Source organism: Hemitrygon akajei, chromosome 22, assembly GCF_048418815.1.
Source record: "Hemitrygon akajei chromosome 22, sHemAka1.3, whole genome shotgun sequence".
Taxonomy (NCBI): domain Eukaryota; kingdom Metazoa; phylum Chordata; class Chondrichthyes; order Myliobatiformes; family Dasyatidae; genus Hemitrygon; species Hemitrygon akajei.
The window spans coordinates 3,649,872-3,670,367 of NC_133145.1; the positions used below are offsets into that span (position 1 = coordinate 3,649,872).

General features: G+C 42.5%; 1 protein-coding gene across 2 annotated transcripts in view; it reads left to right on the plus strand.

The window, feature by feature from the left end:
• Positions 1-3,033: 3,033 nt before the first annotated feature.
• gga3b (golgi associated, gamma adaptin ear containing, ARF binding protein 3b) overlaps positions 3,034-20,496 on the plus strand; it is a 59,201-nt gene continuing 41,738 nt past the window's right edge. Inside the window, exons 1-6 of one of the 2 annotated variants that reach the window (XM_073026623.1) lie at positions 3,034-3,116; positions 11,385-11,460; positions 13,311-13,409; positions 17,759-17,882; positions 19,449-19,552; positions 20,127-20,207. In XM_073026623.1, coding sequence (XP_072882724.1) covers positions 13,326-13,409; positions 17,759-17,882; positions 19,449-19,552; positions 20,127-20,207 — 393 coding nt within the window. In that variant the 5' untranslated portion in view covers positions 3,034-3,116; positions 11,385-11,460; positions 13,311-13,325. Of the gene's footprint in view, positions 3,117-11,384; positions 11,461-13,310; positions 13,410-17,758; positions 17,883-19,448; positions 19,553-20,126; positions 20,208-20,496 lie in introns of those variants that run through there. The other variant, XM_073026622.1, reaches the window with a different exon arrangement.

Here is a 20,496-nt window from a genome sequence, read left to right on the forward strand (position 1 = left end):
CATTTTCTTTATATATCTTCTATCTATTTTTATTATATATCTTTCCATTTTAACTATCCCCATTTTCTTTATATATCTTCTATCCATTTTTATTATATATCTTTCCTAGTTAACTATCCCCATGTGCTTTAGATAGCTTCTATCTATTTTTATTATATATCTTTCCATTTAACTATACCCATTTTATTTATATATCTTCTATCTATTTTTATTATATATCTTTCCATTTTAACTATACCCATTTTCTTTATATATCTTCTCTCTATTTTATTATATATCTTTCCAGTGTACTATGACCCAGGTTCTTTAGAGAGTCGTTCTATCTATTTTTATTATATATCTTTCCATTTTAACTATACCCATTTTCTTGATATTATCTTCTCTCTATTTTTATTATATATCTTTCCATTTTAACTATCCCCATTTTGCTTTAGTATATCTTCTATCTAGTTTTATTATATATCTTTCCATTTTACTATCCCCACTTTCTTTATATATCTTCTATCTATTTTTATTATATATCTTTCCATTTTAACTATACCCATTTTCTTTATATATCTTCTATCTATTTTTATTATATATCTTTCAAGTGTACATGGGGAGGGTGTGTGAGATAGCTTCGGCGCTAGGTTTATTAGATATGGCTTTCCATTTTAACTATACCCATTTTCTTTATATATCTTCTATCTATTTTATTATATATCTTTCATTTTAACTATACCCATTTTCTTTATATATCTTCTATCTATTTTTATTATATATCTTTCCATTTTAACTATCCCCATTTCTTTATATATCTTCTATCTATTTTTATTATATATCTTTCCATTTTAACTATTACCCATTTTCTTTATATATCTTCTCTCTATTTTATTATATATCTTTCCATTGTACATCCCGAGGTTCTGTGATATATCTTCTATCTATTTTTATTATATATCTTTCCATTTTAACTATATCCATTTCTTTATATATCTTATATCTATTATTATTATATATCTTTCCATTTTAACTATACCCATTTTCTTTATTGATCTTCTCTCTATTTTTATTATATATCTTTCCATTTTAACTATCCCCATTTTCTTTATATATCTTCTATCTATTTTTATTATATATCTTTCCATTTTAACTATACCCATTTTCTTTATATATCTTCTCTCTATTTTTATTAGATAGCGTTCAATTGTACATGCCCGAGGTTTCTTATATATCTTCGCTCTATTTTTATTATATATCTTTCCATTTAACTATTCCCATTTTCTTTATATCTTCTCTCTATTTTTAGTATATATCTTTCCATTGGAGACTGAGTGCCCATGGTTGCTGTGATATATCTTCTCTATTTTTATTATATATCTTTCCATTTTAACAATACCCGATTTTCTTTATATATCTTCTATCTATTTTTATTATATATCTTTCCATTTTAACTATCCCCATTTTCTTTATATATCTTCTATCTATTTTTATTATATATCTTTCAATTTTAACTATACCCATTTTCTTTATATAGCTGCTATCTATTTTATTATATATCTTTCCATTTTAACTATCCCCATTTTCTTTATATATCTTCTATCTATTTTTATTATATATCTTTCCATTTTAACTATACCCATTTTCTTATATATCTTCTATCTAACTTTATTATATATCTTTCCATTTTACCTATACCCATTTTCTTTATATATCTTCTATCTATTTTTATTATATATCTTCCATTGAACTATACCCATTTTCTGATATTATCTTCTATCTATTTTATTATATCCCTTTCACTTTACCATCCCTATTCTTTTAATTTTTCCATATATCTATTTTTACTCTAGTATCTTTCCATTCTAACTATACCTATTCTTTTTATTATATATCTTTCCCTTTTTACCATACCTCTTCTTTTATCTTCACTATACATCTTCCATATATCTTTTTTTATACATCTTTCATTTTATTATATATCTTGTTACTTAGTTATAATCTTTTCATTTTATTATATATCTTTTTACTTAAATATATATCCTTTTACTAAATTATACATCCTTATACTTAATTATATATCTTTCCATTTTTATTATATATCTTTTACTTAATAATAAATCTTTCATCTTATTATCTATCTTTTATTTTAATTATCTATCTTTGTATTTTATTATCTATTCTTATACTTAATTATCTATCTTTTTACTTAATGATCTATCTTTTCATTTTAGAACACAGCTTAACTTCCTCCTTAACCTACCCAATCCCCCCAGCCATAGCAGAGAGCACACAGTAGCCTCAGTAGTTACTGGGTGGCCTGCCCAGTTTTGTACAACGTTTTCACACACTGAGCATTTTGTAGTGCTGTTATGGATTATTCATTGGCTTGTTATCAATGAACTATATTACTTAGGGGTATTGTTTTCCTTTCCCTGCGTGATGTTAGTGAGGCTAGATTTTGTGACAGTGCAGTTTCCTCTGTTACTGAAGATGAACATTTAAAATTAACCATATTAAATTTGTCTGCTCTATTCTAAGTATTGTATTTATGTGGCAACTCTAAAACACCGCAAGCTCTTTCCTCCAGTGGGGCAGAATGTAAACCGCTACCTGTGTGTTCCCTTCTGAATCACACATCGTCCTCAGGAGCTAAATTTTGGAACTTCTCCTTCAGTGAAGGGCTGCATGAATTCAGCGATCTATTCAGTGCTGGCTCTTGAGGATAGGCATATGTACCAGCAGTGAACACATCTTGAAAACTGATTAACTGAAGAAAACATTCCATCGTGCAGGTTTATCCACTGAGGACTTCCCCCTGCTTCAGTCACTTGTCCAGAAACCACAGGATTTGGTTTCTGAGTCTCAGAATCAATGTCCCTTTCAGATATTTGACATGTCAGCTGTGCAAAGTGTTTCAGTGTAGGTTTAACAATGTGTGACTGCAAGGTTTGTGTCTGGTCAGTTGCCCAGTTCTGGAGCATGCTGCAGTACTGCTGAGTCTAGCTAACCTGGAGAATCGTAATTGAATGTGCCTTTTCCTCACCCATAGATAAAGCCACAAATCCTACAAATCGTCAGGAAGATTGGGAGTACATCATCGGCTTCTGTGACCAGGTCAACAAGGAGCTGGAAGGGTGTGTAAAGCAATGTTTATGTTGCACTTATTTACAGAATATTTGTTGAAAGATTTTATTCTTTATTCCTTTCTCCAGAGTCTTTAGGGCTGATAACAACTGACAGAAGAACAAAAGGAAAAATAATTTGCATCTAGCTGATACTGGATAAGAGAAACGAGTGGGCCATCTCACCACTCCCGTCACAAATCTGCTCCGCATATTCCATATGATTGTCATTGATTCTCGTTCATCATTTTGTATGGATCCCCTGTTTCTTAATTTCATAGTTCAGAACCAATGAGGATCTACAGCACACTATCGTGCAGAAGTCTTAGGCACACATATATAGCTACGGTGCTGAAAACCTTTGCACAGTACTGTAGTAATTTTATTTATTGCCCTCTACTGTTGCTGGGAAAAAAACAAATTCATGACATGTGAGTGATGACAAACCCGATTCTGGTATGAGTCTCTATTGTGGACTGAGAGTGGGAAGGGGGCAGGGAGAGGGGAATCATGGTTGGGAAAAGGGAAAGGGAGAGAGAACGGAAAGCACCGGAGAGACATTCTGTAATAATCAATAAACCAATTGTATGGTATCAGATTACTCTGCCAGGTGTCTCAGTGCTGGATGTGCCTGCACCTGCTCCATTCCCCACCCTGGCACTCTTTCTCTGCCACCTATCCTCACACCACCCCTGTCCTGCGGCACCCCACCCTCACCATTCCCAACATCTTTTCCTCCCGCAAGATTTATAAACTCACTCTCCACTCCACATTAATAAATACAGTTCTGTCAAAAGTCTTAGGCACCCTAGCTTCCCTCTCCCTCCCCCCTCTCTACCTCTCTATATCTCTCTCTGACATGTCAGCTGTGCAAAGTGTTTCAGTGTAGGTTTAACAATGTGTGACTGCAAGGTTTGTGTCTGGTCAGTTGCCCAGTTCTGGAGCATGCTGCAGTACTGCTGAGTCTAGCTAACCTGGAGAATCGTAATTGAATGTGCCTTTTCCTCACCCATAGATAAAGCCACAAATCCTGCAAATCGTAAGGAATATAGGGAGTACATCATTGGCTTCAGCTCTTATATATAACTTTTTGCACAGTACCGTATGTCCCTCAAGGGTAGCGAGCTCCAAACATTTCACAACTTTCTGACCATATTCTTTCCAATTAGACATTTAAAAATAAATAATGGATTTCCTATCAACTGCCTCTTCTAGAAGAAATTTTGAGTTTGGAAATATTCCAGGACTGTGCTCTTTAGTTCCCTTCAATTTTCAGAAAGATCACTTTCTACTCTTGCAGATTCCACTTTGTGTGAGGCCATTTGATTCAGTATCTTTTTATTGCGACGTGACAGTGAGAATAGGAATAGGATGAGGTGGAGGATAAATGCATGGCTGAGGGATTGAAGCAGGGGGCAGGGATTCAGATTTCTGGATCATTGGGACCACTTTTGGGGCAGGTGTGACCTGTACAAAAAGGACGGGTTGCACTTGAATCCCAAGGGGACCAATATCCTGGTGGGGAGGTTTGCTAAGGCTACTGGGGAGAGTTTAATCTAGAATTGTTGGGGGTTGGGAACCGAACTGAAGAGACTGGGGAAGAGGAGGTTGGCTCACAAATAGAGAAAGCTTGTAGACAATGCAAGAGGGAGGATAGGCAGGTGATAGAGAAGGGATGCGCTCAGACCGAAAGTTTGAGATGTGTCTATTTCAACGTAAGGAGTGTTGTGAACAAAGCGGATGAGCTTAGAGCGTGGATCAGTACTTGGAGATGTGTTGTGGTGGCCATTACAGAGACTTGGATGGCTCAGGGACAGGAATGGTTACTTCAAGTGCCAGTTTTTAGTTGTTTCAGAAAGGACTCGGAGGGAGGCAAAAGAGGTGGGGGTGTGGTACTGTTGATCAGAGATAGTGTCATGGCTGCAGAGAAGGTGGACGTCATGGAAGGATTGTCTATGGAGTCTCTGGGTGGATGTTAGGAACAGGAAGGGGTCAATAACTTTACTGGGTGTTTTTTATAGGCTGCCCAGTAGTAACAGGGATATCGAGGAGCAGATAGGGAAACAGATCCTGGAAAGGCGTAATAATAATAGAGTTGTTGTAATGGGAGATTTTAGTTTCCCAAATATCAATTGGCATCTCCTTAGAGCAAGGGGTTTAGATGGAGTGAACTTTGTTAGGTGTGTTCAGGAAGGTTTCTTGACACAATATGTAGATAAGCCTACAAGAGGAGAGGCTGTACTTGATTTGGTATTAGGAAATGAACCTGGTCAGGTGTCAGATCTCTCAGTGGGAGAGCACTTTGTTGATAGCGATCATAATTCTGTCTCCTTTACAATTGCATTGGAGAGAGATAGGAACAGACGAGTTAGAAAAGCGTGTAATTGGAGTAAGGGGAATTATGAGGCTTTCAGGCAGGAAATTGGAGGCTTAAATTGGAAACAGATGTTCTCAGGGTAAATTATGGAAGAAATATGGCAAATATTCAGGGCATATTTGTGTGGAGTTCTGCATAGGTACTTTCCAATGAGACAGGGAAGTTATAGTAGGGTACAGGAACCGTGGTGTACAAAGGTTGTAATAAATCTAGTCAAGAAGAAAAAAGCTTACAAAAGGTTCAGAGAGCTAGGTTATGTTGGAGATCTAGAAGATTATAAGGCTACGAGGAAGGAGCTTAAGAATGAAATTAAGAGAGTCAGAAGGGGCCGTGAGAAGGCCTTGGTGGACAGGATTAAGGAAAACCCCAAGGCATTCTACAAGTATGTGACGAGCAAGAGGATAAGACGTGAAAGAATAGGACCTATCAAGTGTGACAGTGGGGAAGTGTGTATGGAACTGGAGGAGGTAGCAGAGGTACTTAATGAATACTTTACTTCAGTATTCACAATGGAAAAGGATCTTGGTGATTGTAGTGATGACTTGCAGCAGACTGAAAAGCTTGAGCATGTTGATATTATGAAAGAGGATGTGCTGGAGCTTTTGGAAAGCATCAAGTTGGATAAGTCGCGGGGACTGGATGAGATGTACCCCAGGCTACTGTGGGAGGCGAGGGAGGAGGTTGCTGAGCCTCTGGCGATGATCTTTGCCTCATCAATGGGGACGGTAGAGGTTCTGGAGGATTGGTGTATTGTGAATGTTGTTCCTTTATTCAAGAAAGGGAGTACAGTCAGCCCTCCTTATCCGTGGATTCCGTATGTGCGGATTCAACCGACCGTGGATCGGGAAAATCTGGAAGTTTTCTCTCCAGCACTCGTTGTTTGAGCATGTACAAACTATTTTTTCTTGTCATTATTCCCTAAACAATACAGTATAACAACTATTTACATAGCATTTGCATTGTATTAGGTATTATAAGTAATCTAGAGATGATTTTAAAGTACAGACAATCCCCGGGTTATGAATGAGTTCCGTTCTTGAGTCCGTCTTTAAGTCAGATTTGAAGTCGGAACAGGTATATCCGGTATTATTTAGTGTCAGTTAGTCAAGCGTTTTTCTTAGTAAATAATACATATTTTACCTTTCTATGCATATAAAACACTTAAGAAGCATATAGATTTCAATAATTTAACCACTGTGTTGCTTAGTAATAATTGTAGCTTTCATTGGGGCAGGGCCTTTCACATGTTCCATTAAAATTGTTCCAATCGTTGACCAATTGTAGCCTAACGCTTTTCCAATGTCAGATGGTGTTTCACCTCTTTCCGATCGCTTTATTACTACCACCTTATTTTCAATCATTTATTTTCGTGAACAGAAACACTGCAGATTCAGAGCTGCGCCGCCAAGTCCTAATGTCCACCGCACAAAGACATGTTAAATAAAGTCCGGGGTTCCACTGGGTCCTAAAGACCATTGTGCTGATACATGTTAAATAAGGGACTTGAGCATCCGCGAATTTTGGTATCTACGGTGGGGGGGGGGGGTGGTCCCAGAACCAATCCCCTACAGATAAGGAGGGCCGACTGTATAGATAGCCCAGGAAATTATAGAGCAATGAGTCTTACTGGTTGGTAAGTTGATGGAGAAGATCCTGAGAGGCAGTATTTATGAACATTTGGAGAGGCATAGTATGATTAGGAATAGTCAGCATGGCTTTGTAAAAGGCAGGTTGTGCCTTATGAGCCTGATTGTGTTTTCTGAGGATGTGGCTAAACACATTGATGAAGGAAGAGTAGTAGATGTAGTGTATATGGATTTCAGCAAGACATTTGATAAGGTACCCCATGCAAAGCTTATTGAGAAAGTAAGGAGGCATGGGATCCAAGGGGGCATTGCTTTGTGGATCCAGAACTGGCTTGCCCACAGAAGGCAAAGAGTGGTTGTGGACGGGTCATATTCTGCATGGAGGTCGGTCACCAGTGGAGTGCCTCAGGGATCTGTTCTGGGACCCTTACTCTTCATGATTTTTATAAATGACCTGGATGAGGAAGTGGAGGAATGGGTTAGTAAGTTTGCTGATGACACAAAGGTTGGAGGTGTTGTGGATAGTGTGGAGGGCTGTCAGAAGTTACAGCAGGACATTGATAGGATGCAAAACTGGGCTGAGAAGTGGCAGATAGAGTTCAACTCAGGTAAGTGTGAAGTGGTTCATTTTGGTAGGTCAAATGTGATGGCAGAATACAGTATTAATGGTAAATGACCTGGATGAGGAAGTGGAGGGATGGGACCCTGGTCAGACCCCACTTGGAGTACTGTGCTCAGTTCTGGTCGCCTCACTACAGGAAGGATATGGAAGCCATAGAAAGGGTGCAGAGGAGATTTACAAGGATGTTGCCTGGATTGGGGAGCATGCCTTATGAGAATAGGTTGAGTGAACTCGGCCTTTTCTCCTTGGAGCGACGAAGGATGAGAGGTGACCTGATAGAGGTGTATAAGATGATGAGAGGTATTGATCGTGTGGATAGTCAGGGATTTTTCCCAGGGCTGAAATGGTTGCCACAAGAGGACACAGGTTTAAGGTGCTGTGGAGTAGGTATAGAAGAGATGTCAGGGGTAAGTTTTTTACTTAGAGAGTGGTGAGTGCTTGGACTGGGCTGCTGGCAACAGTGGTGGAGGTGGATACGATAGGGTCTTTCAAGAGGCTTTTGGATTGGTACATGGAGCTTAGTAAAATGGAGGGCTATAGGTAAACCTAGTAATTTCTAAGGTAGGGACATGTTCGGCACAACTTTGTGGGTCGAAGGGCCTGTATGGTGCTGTAGGTTTTCTGTTTCAATGTATCTATGTTTCTAAATTGCCCAATCCAGGATCTAAACAATTTACATTTCTCCTCCTCTAGAGCAAGTTTCTCCTTCCTTGTGTACCAATGCCACAATTGCCCAGCATTCTCCAGGTGTTGTTTCACCAAAGTCCTGTGTGGTTCCCGATTCACTGCAACCCCTTGCAAAACAGAGCAACATAATGTGTTTCTTACAAATCAGAACAGCAGGTGCTGGAAATAAGTAAAAGCAGTAAGCGATGGGAAAACCCAGCAGGTCAGGCGCTTCTCTGGATAGAGAAACACCAAGTGAAAGATCTTTATTTTCTAATTTTTTTTTGCCAAGCTAGCTAATTTTACATTTTCCTATATAATACTTCATCAGCCATTTTTCTGACTTCTCTCTTAATCAATCACCATGAAGACTCAGTTTTTACACCCCATTGCTCATTCTCCTGCCTTAACCGTCATTATTAATATAGATTGCAAGCAGCTGAACCCCAGTTCTGCTCAGTGTGACAAAGATATATCGATCAAACGTGGGCGAATGGGACACTGGGCCTTGTTTGGCAACTTCACGATCTGCAGTCAACAAACTGAAATTGATCTTTATCTTTGTTTGTTTTCAGTTCTTTAACTGATCCATTCTGTTAATTTGGCCCAGTCTTTGATAGGTGGGCATGCCACTCACATTTGCCACTGAAGTGTTTGTTTGACCCAGAAAAGTAACCCTTGCTGGCTGAGGCTACGTCCACACTAGACCGGATAATTTTGAAAACGCCGGTTTCGCGTAAAAACACCACACCAAGTATTTTTGAAAATACCTCGGTACACATTAAAACGGGTATTTGGGCGAATCTCCTCCTACTGGGCATGTGCAAGACATATCTGCAGAAAACAAGCGACATGTTTGGTGTCGAATCTCGCTGTGAAAGTGCACATTTGTGCAGTTTCAGACTAGAAAAACTTAAAAGGAAATTGCCAAACGATGGACAGCTGTTGGCTCTCGCGCAGGAGGACTTAAAACTAAAAATAAACAAATACTGGAGCATATGGAGGCAACCGACAGGGAGTTCACGGACAGATTGACCCGGCTGACGACGAACATTGAAAAACTGACTAACTCTGTTGCATTAATAAAGCACCTTGTTAAATGTATAAAACATGTCTGCATCAGTGTTATCTTGTACAGTTGGCCCTCCTTATCTGCGAGGGATTGGTTCCAGGACCCCTCGCGGATACCAAAAAACGCGGATGCTCAAGTCCCTTATTCAACCTGTCTCAATGCAGTGGACCTTAGGACCCAGCGGAACCCCAGACCTTATTTAACCTGTCTCAGTGCGGTGAACATTAAGACTCGATGGCAGAGCTCTGAATCCGCAGTGTTTCTGTTCACGAAAATAATCACGATCACAATTGAAAATAAAGTGGAAATAATAAAGCGATCAGAAAGAGGTGAAACACCATCGGTCATTGGAGAAGCGTTAGGCTACAGTTGGTCAACGATTGGAACAAATCCCTGCCGCGATGAAAGCTACAATTATTATTAAGCAATGCAGTGGTTTAATTATTGGGTTTTAGGTTTTTGATCCTCCACATCAACCAGACACGGATGGAGAGCGCGTTTGGGGACAATCTGTCATTGGATCAAACTTGGGAACTTCCATTTCCGAGCACGATGCTGAAACATACATTCTTAAGTGTTTTATATGCATAGAAAGGTAAGGTATATACTAAGACAAACATTTGAGTAACTTACGCTAAATAATACCGGATGTACCTGTTCCGACTTACTTAGTAAGAGAACTTCTGATTTTTTTTAATCCCGATCCACGATAACCTCACATCCTCCCGTATACTTTAAGTCATCTCTAGATTACTTATAATACCTAATACAATGTAAATGCTATATAAAATAGTTGTTATATGTATTGTTTAGGGAATAATGACAAGAAAAAAAGTCTGTAATGCTCGAACAACAAGTGCTGGAAGAGCACTTCCGGGTTTTCGCGATTCGCGGTTGGTTAAATTCGTGCATGCGGAACTCGCGGCTTAGGAGGGCCGACTGTATTTCTGTACAACGTTACATTCGGCTGTTACACATCTATTGTCAGAGAAGTACTTGCATAAATAGGTAAACCACCTTCATACAAGCAAGGACAGAAAACAGGGCAAAGTGAGTATACTTATTTATTCAGTAAGTTATGGGTCTAAGTATTTAGTGAGTACATTTCTAACTCTTCTGGCTTCAGTCTCTTTGCCGTCTGTTCTGAAATTGGTAGGTTGTGTGGGGGTTGCGTTCAAGAAAACAATGAAATGCCGCGCTGCCGCCACCATCTGTTGGTGCACCACTGCACGTCAGGACGGTATTTTTAGAAATCTCTGGTTACCCCGTCCACACTGCTCTGCCTAATCGCTGTTTTCAAATTTACACACTCCGGAGGGTGTTTTGGAAAAGCTCCTTTTTCGGGGGAGGAAAACGTCGTTTCAGTGTGGACAGAGGGTCAAAACGAAGAGCAAGATCTTCGGTTATGGATTTATCTGGTCTAGTGTGGATGTAGCTTGAGACCATCCTGGGGCTATTTAGTGGGGTGCCAAGCCTTCTCAGCACCTTGAATTTAAAACAACAGCAATTCTCTAGACAATTGTAATTTAAAAGTGCTAATGAGTTGATAATAGTCCTTTTCTGTAACAACTCAGATTTTCGATTGTGTGTCAAATGACCTGGTCTGGGATCAGGACCGCTACAGATAAGCAATGTTCCTCTGTAATATTGACAAGGGATTGCTGCATTAACGTAAGTACATTGTTGCACCCAACAGTGAAATAGGAGAGTATGATCCCATCTGTGCTGGGTGGGGTAGGAAGGAGGCAGAAATTGTCTTGATGGCTGAATAAAATCAGCCCATGTGACCTTAAATGCAAGGCCTGGGGGATTTGCCTTGTCTGTACCTTTGCCTGAGCTGGATTTACACCGTCCCCTCAGATCAATTCCCCTTGTCCCATGATAGACTCCTGCCTTGATACCAGTGGAAAAATACCTTTATTTACCCAACCTAAAGCTCTTTAACTTCTCTCCTCAGACCACAAATTGCTGTCCGGTTGCTGGCTCATAAAATCCAGTCTCCACAGGAGTGGGAGGCAGTGCAAGCCCTTACTGTAAGTACAGAGTCACATGTCTTTATGTCACTGAGTTGAAGGGAGGAGGGTTACATCCACCTGTGAGTGAGGATGAGGCAGAACTTGGTCTCTGGCCATTCTGGGCCCCCTCACTGAAGTTCGAGGGCTTGCTCTGTGAAGTCAGTGTGGTAGCTGGTGCTTAGCCACTCCTCCACCTTAATGCACAGATAGCTTCCATTTCACAAATGAAATACAAGATCAGGACAGTCACAGCCAGTCCCTCAGCAATAGATCTGACCATCACACTGCTTTGAATCTCGGGCACTTTGATGTCAACATCGCTGAAAGGTGAGGAGGAGATGGGCAGCTAAGATAATCTGGAAGTGGGTGCATCTTCTACTGTAGAGGCAAACCAAGGAAAGGATGCTGTTGTCCTCACCATCCAGAGATGAGCAACTTGCCCTGCCTCAAACTACAGTTATGGGTACACACAAAACCCTGGAACCTTGGGAAGAGGCCAAACTGGACTTTTACTCCAACCCAGTCCACATCCCAACTTACTCAACATGGATGACTTCAGTACCAGGGTGGGGAATGACAACACACACAAAATGCTGGTGGAACACAGCAGGCCAGGCAGCATCTATAGGGAGAAGCGCTGTCGACGTTTTGGGCCGAGACCCTTCATCAGGACATCAGGACTTCATCAGGGTCTCGGCCCGAAACGTCAACAGCGCTTCTCCTTATAGATGCTGCCTGGCCTGCTGTGTTCCACCAGCATTTTGTGTGTGTTGTTTGAATTTCCAGCATCTGCAGATTTCCTCATGTTTGCTGGGGAATGATAAATCTGCCAGGATGGTGTAATTACCAAGGAAGGTGTAGGAAGACTAGCTCTAGTGAGGTGGTCCTCCTGATGGAATGGTTGAGGCAAAACATTGTCATAAAAAGCACTCTGCTTCAATAGAGGGGTAAGCAGAAGACCTACAGAGACTGGACTGGCACCACGGTGTTAGGCTTACGTCATCATCTGAGTGAGGGGCCACAAAGGTATCTGCATCGCCTCAGCTGTAATAACTGCTCCGATGGCCACCAGCTGATCTGCTGTGAAATCCCTTAACACATCAGCCTCATCGTAGTGCAGGGACCCTGGTTCCATCCCAACCTTGGGTGCTGTCTGCGTGGAGCTCGGACGTTCCCCTTGTGACTGCGTGTATATCTGTTGCGTGCACTGCTTTCCTCCGACATCCCACACGCGTGATGGTCAGTTATTTGGCAACATTAGTGGCAAAAGCATTAAAAGTTGATAAACATGTGAGAGGGAATAGTTTGCAAGGGTACGGGAAGCAAAGGGAGAGGATTATAATTGATGGAATCACTAATCTGGGAGCTGCCATTGACCCTATGGGCTGAATGAGGGTGAATTTATAAAGGGCAAAGAGTCAGTGCTACTGGAAGCACGAGTGCCCTCAACTCTATCCCATGGCAGCTTTACAAAGCAGCCTCTTGCCATTATAGAACCTATTTTCAAAAGCAATTTCTGCTTGCTTTACGTTCAGCGAGATCAGACTCGTACAACCTCTCACTCTGTATCGCCTTTATCAGGATTTCCCTGCAAACATCTTGTTGCCGTTGTAGTTTAAAACCTTGACTCAGCAGCCATATCTCTGAGGTAGAGGTTTTCAAAGGTTCACAGTTTTGAGGGACAAGGATTTCTCCGTCTTGGCCATCTGAAATGGGCAGTCTCATATTCTGAAGCTTTGCCCTCTGATTTTAGATGCCGCCCCTCCCCTCCTCATCCCTCCCTGGGAAGCATCATCTGTCAATTCTTCTCAGAATCTTGCATGCTTTAGTGATGCATGATATAATGTTAATGTTTTGGTTGAACCTAGGTCTTAGAAGCTTCTATGAAGAACTGTGGGCGGAGATTCCACAATGAAGTTGGAAAATTTCGATTCCTAAATGAATTAATCAAAGTGGTATCTCCAAAGGTGGGTTCCAGTACTGAGGTCTGAGCTGTGAGAGGGCAGAAAGTTATTCTTCAAACTCAAAGGCCCACATTTCTTGTCTGTACCTTGAACTGCTGCAGTCCAAATAGCGAACTAGGACAGCACTGTTCGGGAGATCCAGGGTATTGACACAATGAACTAGGACAGCACTGTTCGGGAGATCCAGGGTATTGACACAATGAACTAGGACAGCACTGTTCGGGAGATCCAGGGTATTGACACAATGAACTAGGACAGCACTGTTCGGGAGATCCAGGGTATTGACACAATGAACTAGGACAGCACTGTTCGGGAGATCCAGGGTATTGACACAATGAACTAGGACAGCACTGTTCGGGAGATCCAGGGTATTGACACAATGAACTAGGACAGCACTGTTCGGGAGATCCAGGGTATTGACACAATGAACTAGGACAGCACTGTTCGGGAGATCCAGGGTATTGACACAATGAACTAGGACAGCACTGTTCGGGAGATCCAGGGTATTGACACAATGAACTAGGACAGCACTGTTCGGGAGATCCAGGGTATTGACACAATGAACTAGGACAGCACTGTTCGGGAGATCCAGGGTATTGACACAATGAACTAGGACAGCACTGTTCGGGAGATCCAGGGTATTGACACAATGAACTAGGACAGCACTGTTCGGGAGATCCAGGGTATTGACACAATGAACTAGGACAGCACTGTTCGGGAGATCCAGGGTATTGACACAATGAACTAGGACAGCACTGTTCGGGAGATCCAGGGTATTGACACAATGAACTAGGACAGCACTGTTCGGGAGATCCAGGGTATTGACACAATGAACTAGGACAGCACTGTTCGGGAGATCCAGGGTATTGACACAATGAACTAGGACAGCACTGTTCGGGAGATCCAGGGTATTGACACAATGAACTAGGACAGCACTGTTCGGGAGATCCAGGGTATTGACACAATGAACTAGGACAGCACTGTTCGGGAGATCCAGGGTATTGACACAATGAACTAGGACAGCACTGTTCGGGAGATCCAGGGTATTGACACAATGAACTAGGACAGCACTGTTCGGGAGATCCAGGGTATTGACACAATGAACTAGGACAGCACTGTTCGGGAGATCCAGGGTATTGACACAATGAACTAGGACAGCACTGTTCGGGAGATCCAGGGTATTGACACAATGAACTAGGACAGCACTGTTCGGGAGATCCAGGGTATTGACACAATGAACTAGGACAGCACTGTTCGGGAGATCCAGGGTATTGACACAATGAACTAGGACAGCACTGTTCGGGAGATCCAGGGTATTGACACAATGAACTAGGACAGCACTGTTCGGGAGATCCAGGGTATTGACACAATGAACTAGGACAGCACTGTTCGGGAGATCCAGGGTATTGACACAATGAACTAAGACAGCACTGTTCGGGAGATCCAGGGTATTGACACAATGAACTAGGACAGCACTGTTCGGGAGATCTAGGGTATTGACACAATGAAAGTGAACAGTTGCTGATTATTTACAGTTCAAGGTGGTATATAAATTGGAGGAGGCCTAGAGTTGGTGAGGCGTCCTATGAGTTAACCTTCTTTGTGGTCAAGTTCACGAGTTTGGGAATATTGCTAATACTGTGGTAACGCTCCTTTAGCTGCAAACAAAGTACGTGTACACTGGTACTGGAGAGAATCAATGATTGTGGGTTTGGAGATGCAAATCAAAACTGTTCCTTTGTTGTGAATGATGTCATGTTAATTGTGGTTATGAAACTGCACTCATCAAGTTCCATCACAGTTAAGACATGTTTTGGGAAGATTAAGAGAAAGGCAGAATACGAAGTTTTTAGTTTATTTGTAGCTGCTGTATTTATATAGTTGGTCCAGTAGTTTTCATTAATACTAATACTGTTGAATTGCAATGGCTGATGATTCGGCTCATGCTGGAGACCATCACTGCCTTGGCCTTATGGAACCCTCAGAAAACTGTCTCCAACACCATCACCGACCTCATCAACTCAGCAAACTTGTAATTCTCTTACCCAACACTGCTCGCTTCTAGCTTGTACCCAAGATCTACAAACCTGACTGACCGGGTAAGCCCATTGTCTCCGCCTGCTCCTGCTCCTCTGAATCCGTGCCCTCATACATCGACTCCATTCTATCTCCTTTGGTTCAGACCCTTCCCACCTGCATCTGCACTTCTCATGCTCTCAATCTCCTCATTAACTTTCAGTTCTCTGGCACATTTTCACCAGCCCCTATACACTTCTGTCCCCCATCAAGAAGGCCTTAAAGCTCTCCGCTTCTTTCTCGACAAACAACCCAACCAGTTCCCCTCCACCACCTCACTCCTCTGTTTGGCAGAATTGGTCCTCAGCCTCAACAATTTCTCCCACTTTCTCCAAACTCGGGGGGGGGGGCGAAGCTATGTCTGCCTTTTCATTGGCTATGTAGAACAGTCCATGATCCAAGCCTTCCCTAGTAATGCTCCCCAACTCTTCTTCCATTACATTGATGACTGCATTGTTGCTGCTTCATGCACTCGTGCTGAGCTCATCAATTTTGCCTCTAACTTCTACCCTGCCCTTAAATTCACTTGATCCATTTCTGACACCTCCCTTCCCTTTCTCGATCTCTCTGTCTCCATCTCTGGAGACAAATTGTCAACTGACATCTTTCTTAAACCTACCGATTCCCATGGTTATTTTGACTATACCTCTTCCAACCCTGTCTCCAGTAAAATCCCTTACCTCAGTTCCTTCACCTACATCTCATCTGTTCCCAGGATGCCGGTTTCCTGTCCAGAACATCGGAGACATCCTCGTCCTTCGAAGAACAGTTTCCCCTCCTTAACCGTTGACCTGCGTCTCCTTCTTTTCCTGAACATCCACACTTGCCCCATCTTCCCACCGCCTTACCTACCATTCTGTGAGCCTCCACATCCTCTGCAGCTTCTGCCATCTCCCTCCGTGATTCCCTTGATCTGCCTCCTGGCAGCCGAAGTACTGTGAGTTTCAGTGGGCACTCGGACTAATCTGAGGTTAATTAAAATCCCACGGCTAGTGCAGAGTCTCTAAGCCCTCACACCCAGGGTAGCCTGTCCTCATCTGCCTGGCTCCAGAGTGGAGATTGCTTTCCTAGCACTTATGCTCCATCCTCCAAAAGCAGAATTTCCCTGTGGCCAAACATTTAAATTCCGTGCCTTCTCTTGTGCCAGAATGAGGTCATGTTCAGGGTGGAGGAGCAACACTTTATATTCCATCTGGGTAGCCTTTATGAATATTAATTTCTCCTTTCAGTAAAAAAATTATTTCCTCCCCCTCCCCTCTTTTATTCCTCATTCTGGCCTCTTACCTCTTCTGTCCTGCTTATCACTTCCCACTGGTCTGTTCCTCCTTCCCTTTCTCCTATGCCCCACTCTTATCAGATTCTTTCCTCTCCAGCCCTTTACCTTTCCCGCCCACCTGGCTTCACCTATCACCTTGCTATCCTCCTTCCCCTCTCCCACTTTATTATTCTGGCATTTTCCCCCTTCCTTTCCAGTCCTGATGAAGGGTCTCAGCCCGAAACATCGACTGTTTACTCATTTTCACAGATGCTGCCTGACCTGCAGAGTTCCTCCAGCATTTTGTGTGTACAGTATTACATTTCTTTGTATGTTACTTGATAGGTACCGGTCCACGCCTGCGTGTTCTTCAGGTCTGTCTACATAATCTACATGGTGAACATCCCTAATTCTGACCCAGTGACAGAGGAAAAGGTGGCAGCTAATTCAACAACACTGCCCTGAGAAACTATGATTTCTTAGACTGAGATTAGCCTCCACCAAGCACAAACCACAACTGTGCTCAGCATGACCACACTTTCCCACTTCCCATTCTGGACTTTGATGCCACTGATAGTCAGGTAACACACACAAAATGCTGGAAGACCTCAGCAGGTCAGGCAGCATCTATGGAGAGGACATTGTGGGTCGAGACCCTTTGATTGATGCTGTACTATTCTGTGTTCAAAGGGATGGAATAGGGTTGAAACTCCCCTATGCTTATTGTGGTCCAGAACAAATAGGGAATGAGATTAATGTTGGAGTACTGTTGTGTAAGAGAACAATCAAAAAATGAACTTGGATCAACTTTATCAACATTAGACATATGATGCTGTACCCAAGGCCCAGGTAACTTGGAACCGGTAATGGGTGGGTTCAAGACATGACTTTTGTTGGAAACTCGGGAAGATACGGAACCAAGTTATGTGACAGAGTTACAGGCTAAATTGGCTCTAATCGAATTGGTTGAACCAAGGCTAAAAACTGAATAGCTTGTGAATACTTAATGTTCTTTCTCTAGTATTTAGGAGACAGAATATCTGAAAAAGTGAAAACTAAAGTCATTGAATTACTCTTCAGCTGGACAGTTGCTCTCCCAGACGAAACCAAAATTAAAGAAGCTTATCAAATGTTAAAGAAACAAGGTAGGTAGCATTTTCCAAAGAATTCTTTGACACTGTTGGTGTTTTATGTGTGAGTATTAACCTGGCAGCCTATTGAGCAGAAACTGTTTCCCAACAACCTGCATGGTTTGGAGGCAAGATCAGTCTGTGTAGTAGGCACTTTGACAACACCAGCAAATTTCTGTGCAGAATCCTCGAAATCCATTGGCAGGGTAATAGGCAGCAGAATGTCAGTTCCCTCTTCCACCCAGTGTGAAGTCTGAGTCTGGTCCATTGGACAGGTCGCTTTATCCCTGTGCCTCACACCAGGTTCTGGAAACAGGCTGTGTCGCAGCAGAGGATTCTCAGGAGGACAGTTCAAAGATATTCTCAAATCCTCCTTGGGAGAAAGTAACACCCTCAACTGACTATTGCACACCCCTATCCTGCGACAACTCAGAATGGAGAAGAAGCATCTAGGAAAGCACATAAGGACCAAATGTGAGGAGTGAAAGGAGTGTCCCGGGTCCCAAACAGCCCCTGCTGCACCCATGGTAAAGTCTGTGGCTTCCATTTTGACCTCAACAACCACCTTGGGCCCCATGAATTTGGAGTGAAAGCAAGTCATCTTCTGTCCTGATGAATTATCTAAGAAGAAATAATGGGATAGTTGCAAAAATAGGGTAGTCACCGAAGAATCTAGGTGAGGTTCATCTGCCCATGAGCATTATTGCAAGCGTAGAAGTTTGCTTTCCTGTACCCTATTTCATTACCAGCCTTACATCTCTTTGGCATAAAGTTCCATGGCCAGAGTTTGCTCTGACTCTCTCCAAGATGTCCAGCTCATCTGCTGCATAAAGTGTCCTCAGCATAGACCGATGTTAAACTGTAGGGGATCGCTGTTTCATACAATTCTTGTGAGAAGCTGATGGCAGGGTAGCGACCCTACATTGGAATCCTGATTGAAGATTTCCCACACTGTCCTTGGGGTCCTCAAGGCCAGTCATGAGACCATCATAAGCCACTTCAACAGCCATTGTCTGAGTCAGATCTACTAACAGTGCATTTGGAGAGGGGGTGTGTGTTATAGATGGACTTGAGCAAAAATGCCGAACAAGTCACCTGGCTGGTCTTACCCTCTCCCCTCCCCTTTTCTCTCCTTTTTTCCTCTCTCTGTCCCTCTCACAATCACTCTTTGCCTGTTCTCCATCTCCCTCTGGTACTCCCCTCCCTCTTTCTTTCTCCCTAGGCCTCCCGACCCATGATCCTCTCCCTTCTCCAGCTCTGTATCCCTTTTGCCAATCACCTTTCCAGCTCTTAGCTTCATCCCACCCCCTCCGGTCTTCTATCATTTCGCATTCCCCCTCCCCACTTTCAGATCTCTTACTATCTGTTCTTTCAGTTAGTCCTGACGAAGGGTCTCAGCCCGAAACGTCGACTGTACTTCTTCCCATAGATGCTGTCTGGCCTGCTGTGTTCCACCAGGATTTTGTGTCAGCATCTGCAGATTTCCTCGTGTTTACGACTGTATAGTGCTTCTCATCTGTGAAGTTGTGTTTCGACTCTGAACAGTTCTGTGCACTCAGGTGCTGAATATTCCTCTTACAGGGATTTTGCAACAGGATCCTCAGATCCCCATTGATAAAACACTGATTCCTTCGCCTACAACTCGTCCTAAAAATACAGTGTTTGAAGATGATGAAAAGTCTAAGGTACATTTCAGATCATTTCACAGTGCTAGTGGCCCAGGTTCAGTCCTGATCTCGTGCCGTCTGTATGGATCCTGCATCCTATGGGCTTCCCCGGCTCTTCTAGTTTCTCCCATATCCCAATCACGTGGGTTGGACTGTAAAATGGTGCTGGAGAGGGTTGGAATGTGATAGGATTTGTCAAGAATAATCCTACACTAATCCATTTTAGTAGATATGGACAGCACGGATGAATTGGGCCAAAGGTCTTGCCTTCTGGAATAGATCAGAAAGGAGAAAGTGTCCTTCCTGCTCCACAAATATGCAAGTGCATTCATGCTAAAGGGGATCGGTCAACAGGCAGACCAAGGAAGGGACTGGAGTCCCAAGTGGACACGGGAGCTTGAGGGATGGGGGTGGGGGGGATGGACAAATGGTCCAGGAGTACAGTCCATGTTGTAATCTTAACTGTTGCATTGCAAGTGTGGGGAGAGTTGAAAGTCTGATATGGTTTGGTTACAAACTTCTCCAGTGTTCTGAACACGTCAGACCGTCCTGTAGTTTGAAGTAAACTTTCCAATCTGTTACTGTTTTTCAGCTATTAGCCAGGTTACTGAAGAGCAAAAAGCCTGAGGACTTACAAGAGGCTAATAAACTGATAAAGAACATGGTAAAGGAGGTAAGGAGGAAGAGGGGAGGCAGAATCCAAATGAGATCTAATGCTCGGCAAGCAGACCGAAGCTGGTCAGATGCAGAAGAATAGTTCCCCTTCCAACAGGAGAACATTGAGGCTAAGCCAGGAAACATTGGATGAGCGCTGGAGAAGATGGCTAGATCTATGCTTGTGGAGAGCATTTTGGTGGATCGTGCCTGGGGGGGGTTGTATTTATGCATTCACAGGGTGCAAACATTATTGGCAAAACCAAACACGAGGAAATCTGCAGATGCTGGAAATTCAAACAACAACA